The sequence below is a fragment of the Denticeps clupeoides genome, chromosome 6, assembly GCF_900700375.1.
Source record: "Denticeps clupeoides chromosome 6, fDenClu1.1, whole genome shotgun sequence".
NCBI classification, from domain to species: Eukaryota; Metazoa; Chordata; class Actinopteri; order Clupeiformes; family Denticipitidae; genus Denticeps; species Denticeps clupeoides.
The window spans coordinates 18,895,860-18,908,779 of record NC_041712.1 but is presented as its reverse complement, the minus strand read 5'-3'; the positions used below and the strand labels follow the sequence as shown (position 1 = coordinate 18,908,779).

Below are 12,920 nucleotides of genomic sequence, written 5' to 3'. Positions count from 1 at the left end.
GATCCAAATGCAGAGCTGGACATTTTTACAACATTGATTTTAAAACCAGTGGAGAACAATATACTGATTAAGGTCTGTCAAAGAGCTGACGTTGCATGTGTAGATAAATTAAGTGTGCCCAAGCTGTACTTGACTCATCAGAGTAACCCTGTGACCCTATATAAGATGCCATATTTGTGTTATCAAGGGCAGGATTATGCAACAGTCTTTATGATGCTTTGCTTCATTTCCCAGAAGAGCTTTTAAATGTGCACACAGCCACAGGGCCAAACCTTCAGAGATGCGGCAGTGGTAAATGTATTCCTCTTCCTTGCTTGGAGCTGGAGAGGTGAAATAACTCCAGCAAGTGTTTCAGTCGTTATCCATCACTCCTCATACATCATACAATCTCTACACAAAATAAATATATTTACTTTCTTTTGCCGGTTCTTTTATTTCACTATAGCATTTCTGTCAAGTCTACCTTTGCTTGACCCTAGTAAACAGCAGAAAGTCTCTCTCTCTCTCTCTCTCTATCTCTCGCTCTCTCTCTCTATGATTTTTCTTGGATTAATAATGTAGTAATCTTGTCATGCTAGCTGGGGAAATGCATTATTAAAGATGCAGAAGGCTAAGAAAAGTGCCCCATTGCCTGATCATCAGTAAATTACACTCCCAGCTCCAGAGTCAGTATTCAAACAAAGACACTGTTACCCTTTTATAGTGATTAAATTATGGTTAGGTTATATTATTCATCTGCGATTTAAATGCACCGAACAGATAGCAATTTTATCATTTAGAATAGCTAAGAATATTTAATTTAATGTATAGTGAACTTGAATTCATGACCTTGATCATGCTAACTTTTTGTTCTCAATGTTGCTGTGGTATTGTGTTTTGAGATCATTGCATCTTGTCTGATGGTTTTTCATCAGATTAAAACAGTTATTCATGATCTTAGAACTAGACTGAGGTTAAATTCTCTTTCTGTGGTGTAAAGAAATGGCTGTTATAGAAAGGTTGGAGTATTAAAAGTGATGCAACATATGACCCCTTTATATCCACTTTATAAAATTCGAATTACCACTTAAAGGTAAAGCTGCTATGAAGAACAAAGCTCTTCACAGTACAGTGACTATCAAATTAAATGGCAATACATGAGCCAGAGTACAAAGAGGCGTTCATGCTTTTATGGATTCCATTTGGATCTTTTCCAAGCATACTCCACCACAAAAAAGATGTGGTGGAGGAGTAACACAGAACTGGATTCTGCCTCATCCTGAACTCACCGATGTTTGGGTGTTTCAGTAACCGACAAATCCTCGCCTCCCGATCCAGCTTCTGGTGATCTAAAGCCAAAATGAAAGAAGGAGAAATGAATGAAAACATTGGAATGGAATATTGGAATGCATATAGAACAATTAAATGTAGGAGCTAAAAAGGAGCAAAGCCCTTACAATATCTGGAATGGAAATGCAAATAAATCAACAATTAAAGAAAAATTGTACATTTAATTTACATCTGCTGTATCAACCAAAGCATTATAACATTTACACAGTTGCAACCCAACAATCGTGGTGCATAATAGGTCCATAAACCTGACTGATGATTGAATGTGAGATTAATATCCGGGCCTGAAAAACCAAACAAGACCGCTGAGGCCCATTCACAGCAGCAGTGTGTTCATGACGGCTCCTTGAGGAACAACGAGAACAGCAATTCTGGGAGAAAAGCACCGTGCTAATCAGAGATAACAGAGAAGCTGGTGATGACCATGGCGTCAACTGAGGGATCTTTGCGGGGTCGGTAGTCATCAGCTTTAGGCCACAGAGAGCCATAATAAGGGTGGAGTGGCGCTGGCAGCCCCACAAAAATGTTCCTCCTTCTCATATTTAACGAGGTAACCCGAACGGGCGGGGAAGAGGAAGAAAGTGCCTGCCCATCCTCATATTGTTATCATTTCCCTCTGTGTTTACAGCCTCTCATAGAACAATGTCACCACTGCCCTCTTCCAGCTTGTTTCCTGTCACACTTCTGCTACCCGTCATGCCACAACGCAAAGAGAATAGATGCTTATCCCAGACTGTCCAAAGGTTGTCCACCCACTGTTGTCTTCCAATGGCAATGGTAATCTCAAAATACCCATTATTGTTTTAACTCATTATCAGATTAGTAACTTTGTAAGGAGTGCCAACATTAAGAAGTGGTTTTGTGATGGGTTTCCATTCACCTTCCCACCTTTACTCCATCTACCACCAAATCAGCTGCTCAGTTGTAGTATAATCTGCAACTCCTTCAATCTCTGTGCAGTACACTTTACCCACAGTGTAACATACGAGCAAAGATATGCAGCAAACTTTCAAAACGGTGTTGCTAGGCAACCCCACAGAATACACCAGGAATAGAATTCTAAGATATAGGAGGAGGGGGTGGAGGAGGGGGCAGTGAAAGGGATGAGAAAAAAATATTAAATCAAGTTTGTTCTTACTATCTATCTACTGGGTAATAATGGAAATCAAATAAAAAGTAAGAAAAATGGCTAATATTCAGTTATAAGAAAAAACTATAGGCCTGTAAAGAGAGGGTTATTAGCATGCCGTGGGACATTTTCATTTTCAACGTGAGTGGGTATTGACATTAAATTGCATAACCATCTTTTCTGTGGTATTTTACCTATTACAATCAGTAAGATCAGTAGGCCTCACACTGGTGGCCTAGCGGGTAAGGAAACAGACCTGTAATCGAAAGGTCTCAAAACCCGAACTACCAAGGTGCCACTGAGGTGCCGCTGAGCAAAGCACCATCCCCACACACTGCTCCCCAGGTGCCTATCATGGCTGCAGTGTTTCACAATGACGACAACTTTTCACATTTTTGAGAATTCATTGCTGAATCAATGATTGCAAGTCCCTAAGGCGCCTAAGCAGCCCCACATTTCTCCACTCAAAAAAGCAGACACAGTATAGGTGGTGACAAACAGGAAGTTCCCACCAGACAGAGTGAAAAGAACATAATTATTTCTTGTAAATTCAAGGTAAATGAGGAAACGTGTTCAGCATGGTGTTGTTGGGGGCCACTGAAGTAGCTGTTTAAAAAGGTTTATTGACCCCCGACCTCACAACCCTCAAAACCAATGACACACGATACACACATGTGCAGTCACATTCACACACACACCACAGAATATGCCATTTTACCCTGAACTGGATATGCAGCACTTATTTGTGATGGGAATATTGGTTACAAAATGAAAATGTTTCCAGTTTCCACAACACTTTATATTTTTTGCCAGAACATTAAGTTGAAAATGAATAAGTATGGTTTTTAGTGATTGAATGACGTACTAATATGTTGATGAAGATCTGTATCATTTAAAAAAGCTATGAATTGCATGAGGTGTGTATCATTACTCTGACATGAACATATGCACACACACACACACACACACACACCACAGACTCTTGCAGATATGCAACTGGGTAGGAAACCCAAACAGACAGGCGGCGTTTTTGGCCTCTCTGAAAAGACGGTAGGGTGCTGTCTGAGAATCCCATCGCATTCAGCACAACCTTCAGTGCCTTCTGACATGACAGCACACACACACACACACACACACACACACACACACACATAGACAGAATACCAAACAACCTTTGCTGTCCAATCTGCCAGTATGTTCAGCACGTGCCAACAGTGAAGAAAGCCAAATGTGATTCACATTCAGCAGCCTTTCTGAAGAGCACCACAATATACACTGCACAGCGGAAACACTCTTTAATATTCACTACAGTGATATAAAACACGGAAGTGTGTTCATTAAGCAAATGTCCATGATAGTGAGCTGATTTGTGTTTGGGGATATTTTGGCTCACTTGGCCATCATGATAACAATGTTGTGTGCTGAGAAAGATGAAACTGACCAAGATGACTGATTTCATGAGTTTCTGCATGTAGACAAATGGATGAAAGTCAATGAATGTCACTTTAAGAAGTTTACTTCTGAAAGCATCTTGAAAATGAGCATCTGTTCTGAATGGTGAAATGATGAACAATGGAAGCAGCTCCTATCTTAAAGTACATAATGAGTAGAGTGGGTAAGACCTGAAGAACTTTAGTGAGTGAGACCCAGAACTGGCACACCATCGGTTCTCCACTCTTTTGGATTGTGTCTAAATGAGTTTTTTTCTTCCTGAAATGATAAACGTGTTTTGCATTAACACATGCACATTGCACTAGGGAGAATACATGGATAAATATTGTTGCCCAACTTTTTCGATTGTGCTGATTGAGAGCCTTCATTTTCTTAAAGGTATTTCCCTCACACTTATTATGCAGTATCATGTCTCGCAAGAAACTGCAAGCCATTAGACATCAAACATCACCAACCACCAATGAGCTGCTCAGTCCTGCTGAAATTAACCATTAGCTATTTTTCTTGCTACTATGTTCTTTGTTGTAGTATGTTCTCATATTTTTTGCTCAGTTTTTCTTTGCTCATATGTTCTTTTTTAGCCCATATTTTAAGTCAATCCCTCTGACACACTATTTAGATGTATGAAATATTATTAATAAAATTAAGAAATAGTTCTTGGTGTCCATATCATGAAGAAGAGAAAATATGTAAATTTGCATCCTATTTTAAATGCATTGGTACATATTGATTTATTGAATAGTGCTTGGGGGCAGAGGTGACCTAGCGGTTAAGGAAGCGGCCCCGTAATCAGAAGGTTGCCAGTTCGAATCTTTATCCGCCAAGGTACAACTGAGGTGCCACTGAGCAAAGCACTGTCCCCACACACTGCTCCCTGAGCGCCTTTCATGGCTTGATGTGCTGTGCTGCAGTGTCTCCCAATGACAATCACTTCACTGAAAATCTCTGGTTAATAATAAATTCAATTTGAGCAGCCTACAAGTACTTGCATTTACCATATAATGTTGGAAAACTACAGTATATGTGTCATATGGATATCTGAAGGTGTTTTCTGTACCATTCTGCCCACTCCATGCCCACCCCCAACCATCCATGCCCACTCCCTGAGTAGCTCTTATTCCCAAAATCCCAGGTTTTCTCTCTCATTCTGTTCTACCCCGTCTTTTTATCCTTTACCTTCTTCTAAGGTGAGTCAGCTTGCCTACGCCTGCCTGAAGTAGTCCTCAGTTGTGAGAGTGGCCATGTTCTGAGATCCCTGGAGTCAGGCAGGAGTCACTACGTAATGGGTCTCTTCATATGAAAGTCTCTCCCTGACCCCCTGACCGATTACTCAACATCAAACCCTTCATGTCTTTTGATATTCAGCTCTTACATTTAGTTTTTGTTCAGTAGAAATGCATTTATTTCTAGAGGACAAAGAGTACTTTTAAAGATTGTTTTTAGCACCAATAATTAGGAGTAAAACTGGAGTATTCTCCACAACATATGTAGTGTATTTCCTACATGCCGTAATTGTTCTCACATTCCCCTTATTTACTAGAAGTGAGACTTGCTTGGCCACTGAAGGGCTTAACTTGGTATGAACCATTGTGACTTTTTGAAACACTATGACATCTGTGACAACATTATTTGAGTCAAACCTGGATGTGTGTCGAGTATGTGCATAATCTTAACCAGGTAGCTACATAATCTTAACCAGGTAGGTACATGCACACAACATAATTTTTATCCAATCTGCCTCAAATGATGTTGGAACACTCATGGTGCACCCTGCTCTAAAAGAACAAGCACATTATCATTGCTACTGGTCTTAAAGAGTTAAACAGACCACCCACACGAATGTGACAAAGAGTCTACAAACTGAAAAAATATATTCGAGCCAAAACTCCCAACTCCATGGCAACTAAAGCTCTGCTACAAATAATGAGAAACATTTGGAACTACAGTGTTCCTAAAGCAGTACCCATCAATTTTGCATTAATTGCTTGCAGAGGTGTCTGGTGTCTGCGGATGATGCTGAGCATGGACTGAGTCATAAAAACGTGAGTGCAGATTACATCATAAGACGTAAAATGTACACCATCTTCCATGACACAAGACATGACTGCACACTTTCTTTACAGATTCTAATACATTTTGAATGGATTGAATGGATTATGTAATATGACATTATGATATGGAATCATCACCCATGGTGATCTGGTGAACATGACATGTTCCATTTCTACATGCTACATATTCATGCCCTGCTGCAGCAAGTCAGAAATCAGTATGGTGTAACAGAACATTTTACAGAGCTCAAGCATAATCGCCGATTGACCACCCACATTCATAACTGTGTAGGAAGGCTTCAATAAATAAATTAATAAACTAAAAAATGCTATCCATTAGTAAAGTCCATACAGACATAACAGCAGAGGAGGGTGAAACGGTCCTGTCACTTGCAGAGGAAGCTCTGTCCTCCTCAAGCTGCTACGATTTCAAGCATTTGCTGTTTGAAGATTTCCAAACAAAAGGGGGTCTGTTGCTGTCTCCTGTCTCACTCTCAGCATCAACCATGCTCAGTGTGTGGGGGTGGGAGGCTGTATTTCACATATCACCCTGTTTCATATATCTTTCTTTCTGTACAACATGAATCATGAATGAAATTGCATGAATTTGGAATCCTTTGTACCTCAGTAAATACCAGTATAGTTCCAGCAGAATAGTCTTACATGCACAATTCAAATCTAAGTGAACAATTATTAAAAAATGATATAATGAATTTTTTGTGATGTTATGTAATGCATTAGGTAATGTATAAAATTAAACATCCTTTTAATGCATATATGGACAGTACTCAGTCCGGACTTGTCTTTTATCTCCCCGGGTCTTGTAAAGGCCTTCGGTTTACTGTACCCACGATGGGCCAATGCAGCAAGTCGATTAGTAACCAACTTCTCCTGACCCACCAGCTAGCACAGATTTAGTGATACAGAACATCAGAAGATGCACAGACCTCAACAAGTCCTCAGTGAGAAAGTCCTCCAAAGGAAAAACTGATTCAAACTCCATGGATAGGATTTGGAAAATAAAGGGCCAATCTCAAGATTAATTAAGATTAATCTTAATTAAAATCATCCATTAATTAGGATAGGACAAACATCAGAAGGTAGCTGGGCTTATAAAGCCCCAAATATGTATTGATTTAGTGTCAGGTTTTAATCTGTGTATCAAAATGAAATCTAAGAAAGTAGATTTGAATGCATTGATTATGTGTAGGAGGTGTAAGCACCTTAGGGGCATTTGAGATCCTCCTAAGCTTCTACTAGACTGCACATCTTTCATTTCGGCTGACAAAAAAACCTCCAAAACAATGTTGGTTCTGTTTGATGGCTCTTCAACTCTCCTGCTGTCTACCTTTAATACAGTGAGCATTGAAAATTGTGCAAAACACAATATGCTTAATTTATGTGACATAATACAGGTCCATATTTAGGCGGCTGGTAGCATGAATCATTATTGTGGTGTTCCCTTTCACCATCTCTGAGAACTCCTAGAGTGGGAGACAAGTCCTGAAGAACCTATTGACGAAACACTCTACAGAAACAAGCTCTAACAAGGAGAACAACAATCACTTCTTGGTTCGGCATCAGTGGAGCATTTTAACAATCGAAAGCCTGAAAAAATGCTGTGGAGTGGGACCAATGGCTGCTGTGCTTCCCTATGGCATCTGCAACATACCTGAGCAGCGCCAGATGTTCCTATGTTTCAGTGCAGGACTGGAACATGGAGGCGGGTGAATCTTCAGTAGAAAATGGACACTTACCCCGGGCAGAAAGCTTCTTGGTGTTGATTATCTTGGCTGCATACTCCTGCCCCGTGAGGACCTTCACACACCTGCGTACCACTGAAAAGGCTCCCCTGGGAAACACAATTGTCAATAACCTGGTTAAACAAAACTACAGGGAGTAGGAAAATCATGTAATTGAATTTATCATAAATAAATTCAAATCTACATTTGCAGTAAGTTATTTTACATGGTGGTCTGTAAATTTGATACAAAGAGTACAAAGACACAATGGCGTTTAACAAGGCTGGACAAATGTGAATGGAGGTGTTGCATTACATTGAGGAGTTACGTGAAAGTGATTGTCATTGTGAAACACAGCACACGATGCACACAAGGTGTCCTCTGCTTTTAAACCATTACCCTTGGTGAGCAGTGAGCAGCTATGAAAGGCGCTCGTGGCTGAACCAGCAACCTTCTGATTATGGCTCCGATTCCTTACCCACTAGGCGACCACTGCCCAATTACATTACATTGGCCAATGGCCAGAGGATCCAAATGTGAGGGGAAAAAACCTTATAAAGAAGAAATGAATGTACGGAAGCCAGACTATGTGAGGAAGGACAACAGGGAAAAGTAGGGTACAGGTATGACAAATGTTAAGAAGCAATTGTTGGAATTGCACAAAATGATACACTTTTGCCTGTTTGAAAATGCACTTGCACTGAACTCCAACTAGTTACAGAAACGTTTTCATTCATCTCCAGTGGTGGGTAGTAACAAAATAAATGTAATTTTATTATTTTGTTTTGTGTATCTGTACTTTACTAAAGTATTTACATTTGTGGAGACTTTTTACAGTTCATTTCAATGTCTAAAATCTTACTTTTTACTCCACTACTTTTTCAAAATAATTTTTTTACATTAAAAAAATCTAACCTTTGAGATGTTAGATCAAAACTAAGATGCGGAGCGTCGAGATTCAAATTTTACCAAATTACACCATGTGGCTATTGACCTGCCAGAACATCCGGGGCCTTATTTGGGAGATTTTTTTGAAGAAAAGAAGAAGGACTCAAATACCTTTTGTGCCTGGTTCAGCCCAATACAATTTAATTTTACAAGAACTCCTAATCTAAGGACACGGGTATAGGTACAATTTCGTTCTGATGGAAATTTATGATTGTTTCTCAACATACCAGTAGCTGAAAATGATTGTATTTTGAGAAATTACATTATGTGATTATTGATTGTACAGAAGGCAAAATTATTATACAAATGCAATAATTTTGATATGTCTGGCAACACTGTATGTTTTTCAGTGATAAATGAGATAAAAGTGCTAGCAATAAAAGTGATAAAAAGTGATAAAAGTGATCAAAATGATTTAAACTTTGATGCTGGAAAATCAAATCTATTTTCACGCACAGTTTGATGAAATTGGAGTGGAGTTGTGCCTGTATCCAGCTCCACCAAACCAAACATGCAGACAGATTATCAGATGCCATTCAATATTTTGCCCATATCATGGCATCTTTTTTCATTTCGCGATTCTGGAGTTTCAGCGAGGCGCATATTTTACATGTGCTGCATTAACTGGTCAAAAACAGTTTAGGTGATCGGATTTAGTCTTTTCAAATGCATAGAGCACATCTATCATCTAGTAAATTTTGCTTATATTATACGATTTAAGCCATTATATGATATAATGATCACCCAAGATAATTATATTGTAAATACAGTAGTAGATGAAAAGCAAAATGTCCGTTAGTCCATTAAAAACTCAGCATCAATTCTCATTAGTGGTGAGCGCTCAGTAACTCACATTCATTACTAGCATTCAGACCGTCATTTTTCATCTTCCAAAGATTTAGTCTGTGCAAAAAATATAAAAGTGGTATGAAGCCTGAGTCCCTGAGCACCCTGACTGTCTCCAGGATGACTGTCCTTGTCACCACTGATTGTAAGATGTTCTGGATAAAGATGTCTGATATTTAAAATTAGATTTAGAGCCACGATAAATCTCTGTAGTTTTACTTTTGTTCTTTTTTCTTTTACTGGAGTAAAATATTACCCTATTATATTACTCTAATTTTACTCAAGAACATAGTATGTGTTCTTCATCCACCACTGTTATTCTCCAATATGGCTGCACCTCCCAAAACTCCCATATACCCTTGCTTTAAAGGGCCCACCTAGAGTATATGTAAACCTTTACCCTGAACTCTAAATATAATATAATATTTATGAATTATATTGTTCAGAGAGTACATAATGAACATTATTAACATCATAAAAATTCGGAATGCCCAATTAAAGATCTGTGCAGGGAGTTTTAGATCTCACACTGGAGTTTCTCACGCAAACATTGAGAAAAAACAATTGTAGTAACACTTAATTGGGGCTAGTGGTTAAGGAAGCGGCCCCGTAATCAGAAGGTTGCAGGTTCGAATCCCGATCCGCCAAGGTACCACTGAGGTGCCACTGAGCAAAGCACCGTCCCCACACACTGCTCCCCGGGCGGCGGTTATGGCTGCCCACTGCTCACTCAGGGTGATGGGTTAAATGCAGAGGACAAATTTCACTGTGTGCACCGTGTGCTGTGCTGCTGTGTATCACATGTGACAATCACTTCATTTTAAACTTCACTTTAAACTTTAATTTGTGTAAAACGTAATGCAATGAAAGTGAAATTGTGTTTTTGTTATTGTGATACACAGCAAGAACAGCACATGGTGCACACAATGAAATGTGTCCTCTGCATTTAACCCCTCACCCTTAGTCAGCAATGGACAGCCATGAAATGTGACCGGGGAGCTGTGTGTGGGGACGGTACCTTGATTAACAGGACCTCAGCGGCACCATGGAGGTTCAAGATTTGAACTTGCAACCCTTTATTTATGAGTCCGCTTCCTTACTCACCAAGCCACCACTGCCATAAAATAGAGCCTTAAAATAAAGCCACCAAGACTTTATGAGGAGCTCTGTGGATATTGTTGTTGGAGAGTCTGTTATGCCGCAATTGGGGATCTGGTTTCGAAAACCAGTTAACAAATTGCCCCAATAGCAGCCTGCTGGTATAACACATCTGTCACTTTCTGTTAGTCCAGGCAGTGAACTCTTTGTGGCAGAAGAATAAGGCCAGACTGAATCTGTGCTGTGACCCCAGTCTTGCCATTGTATTCCGACTCCCACCCCTCTGTCTGTGTGAGTAATGTGCATGGCCCGCAGGAAGCCAAAGAGATGAAGGGCCGAGGGCTCGTTACGGCGCAGCAGACAGTCGCAGTAATTCCCTACAAACAGAATTAGAGCGAGCCCTGTCCGTTCCTCACTGTAATCTGCGAGCGCCGTAATTGACTCTTAGTGATTTCTACTGAATGGTGAGACGACACAAGGACAGATTGTTGGCTGTGTAATCTATCCGAATGGGCGGGGGACACTTCCCAGCTGGCTGACAAATGCAGTTACCCCTGCTGGTTGTCAGCGCACACCGAAAGCATGCTCACACAGACGGCACAGGAGGATCGCTTCTTCCCTTTTTATGCATTAAATGAAAAATATATAAACGAAAGTTCAAAAATGAATCCATTGAAATGCATAACCTGATGTTTTCTGAAAAAAAAAAAACACTGCAGAAACCTTGATAACGCTTCCTTTTTTTCGCCACCGTTGAGCATTGAATTGCCTCCTCCAAATGGAATTATGTAATCTGTTTGGCTTTAGCAGCCAGTGTTGTGCATGTGTGAGTGTGTGTGTGTGTGTGCGCGCTATTTGAGGAAGAGCAAGTGTAGGAGGAAAGCAGTGGGCTGGGGGCCAGTTGGGGTCTACAGACCCTCTCTTTGTAGGTGTTACATGCACTCGGCGAGGGGGAACGGAACACTCACCGCTCGCAACGGCACATTCCTACGGCTCGAGTATGCGAAGGGGGCTGCCCAGCGCTCACTTTTCAGCAGAACGCTTTGCCTCCTGTACATGCCTGAATTGACGTTCTGAAACATGCACAGCAGGATGTTACATTTAAAAATGTCAGCTCTAGACCAGGAGCCAATTCACAGCCTTGGCAGCAGGTGTCGGTTCACCTGTGCACATGCATCTGTCTTTCCAGCTGCGTATCTTCGAGATGCTACCACCTTCTAGATGTTTCTGTGAGAGAACCTGTGCGAGTGCTCGTGAGAGACCACGCTGAGATATCAATTATTTACGTCACATCCTCACTCCAGCTCAGCAAACCTCTGGATCTAAACACGCAAGTCCGACTGCTTTACGCATGTCACACTGTAGCCGAAACAAAGAGCACAACCCCTCCCCAGTCACCCGCACCACCTGTTTCCACTTCAAGTTTAAGTGCCCGGTGCACCGTGTGTCCCATTTGCTTTCGTCTCTCCATCCAGCAGCTCCCTCATTATTCTCTTTTTTTGTCCTGCTTTGTTTGTCTGCGTTATTCTATAGGTCTCATTAGAACGCTCCATGCTGATTGCATCGTACTCGTACAGTATTTACATCACAATGTGATGACCTCTTCGAACTCCAGTGAGACCTCTGGTTGCCCCAGCCCTGCTTTTTTTTACTTTTCTCTTAGATTTCTCTAGTTAGATTTATGAGGAATGAAAAAGAAAGGGGAAAGCATCACCACTTACTTGCCAAGTTCCTCAAAAAGCTGGTATTCCTCAGTGAACCGGGTGCAGGTGATGGTAGCCATGCTGGATCTCTGATGGCTTGTCAGTCAGAAAGCCCTGTCTTTTTTTTCCCGGATGGAGTGTGTTCTCGCTTCTGCTGTTGTTGGTTCTTGGTGTCTGTTAGTTGTCGGTGTGTGGCGCGGGAGCGGTGGGAAGGACGGAGCTTAAGTAATGGGGCACGTCTCCCTATCACTTTGCTGATCTGCGGAGTGGATGTGGAAGGGGAGATGCTGGGTGACAGGATTGCTACGGCGTTCCACCCGCCCGCTCTTGCTCCTCTCTGCCAATCCCGGCCCTGCACGGCACTCCTGAATACACAGCGGCATCGTCATGGCAACTGCATCCCCCTCCTCACCGAATACACAAGGCCAGGCACAGACAGGCATGCGAGTCGGCTACCGCGGAGACATGTGTTCATACGTGGAAAAGAATACCCAGACACACAGCCGAGACACTTTCACTTACAATGTCATAGGGTTAGGGTTAGGGTATAAATTAAGACTAAAAAACATTCAGAGATTTCATCTTATATAACAGTTGCTGTCTAACTTCAGTTTTTGAAGCA

The 12,920-nt window shown here is 41.1% G+C and overlaps 1 protein-coding gene across 4 annotated transcripts in view; it reads right to left on the bottom strand.

The window, feature by feature from the left end:
- The window catches only part of camk2a (calcium/calmodulin-dependent protein kinase II alpha), a 40,530-nt gene extending 27,889 nt beyond the window's left edge, over positions 1-12,641 (bottom strand). For 2 of the 4 annotated variants that reach the window (XM_028984269.1, XM_028984270.1), the window contains exons 1-3: positions 12,317-12,639; positions 7,719-7,813; positions 1,269-1,328 (exon numbers count right to left, since the gene is read on the bottom strand). In XM_028984269.1, coding sequence (XP_028840102.1) covers positions 1,269-1,328; positions 7,719-7,813; positions 12,317-12,378 — 217 coding nt within the window. In that variant the 5' untranslated portion in view covers positions 12,379-12,639. Of the gene's footprint in view, positions 1-1,268; positions 1,329-7,718; positions 7,814-12,316 lie in introns of all 4 variants that reach the window. The other 2 variants (XM_028984268.1, XM_028984271.1) reach the window with 2 other exon arrangements.
- Positions 12,642-12,920: the final 279 nt, after the last annotated feature.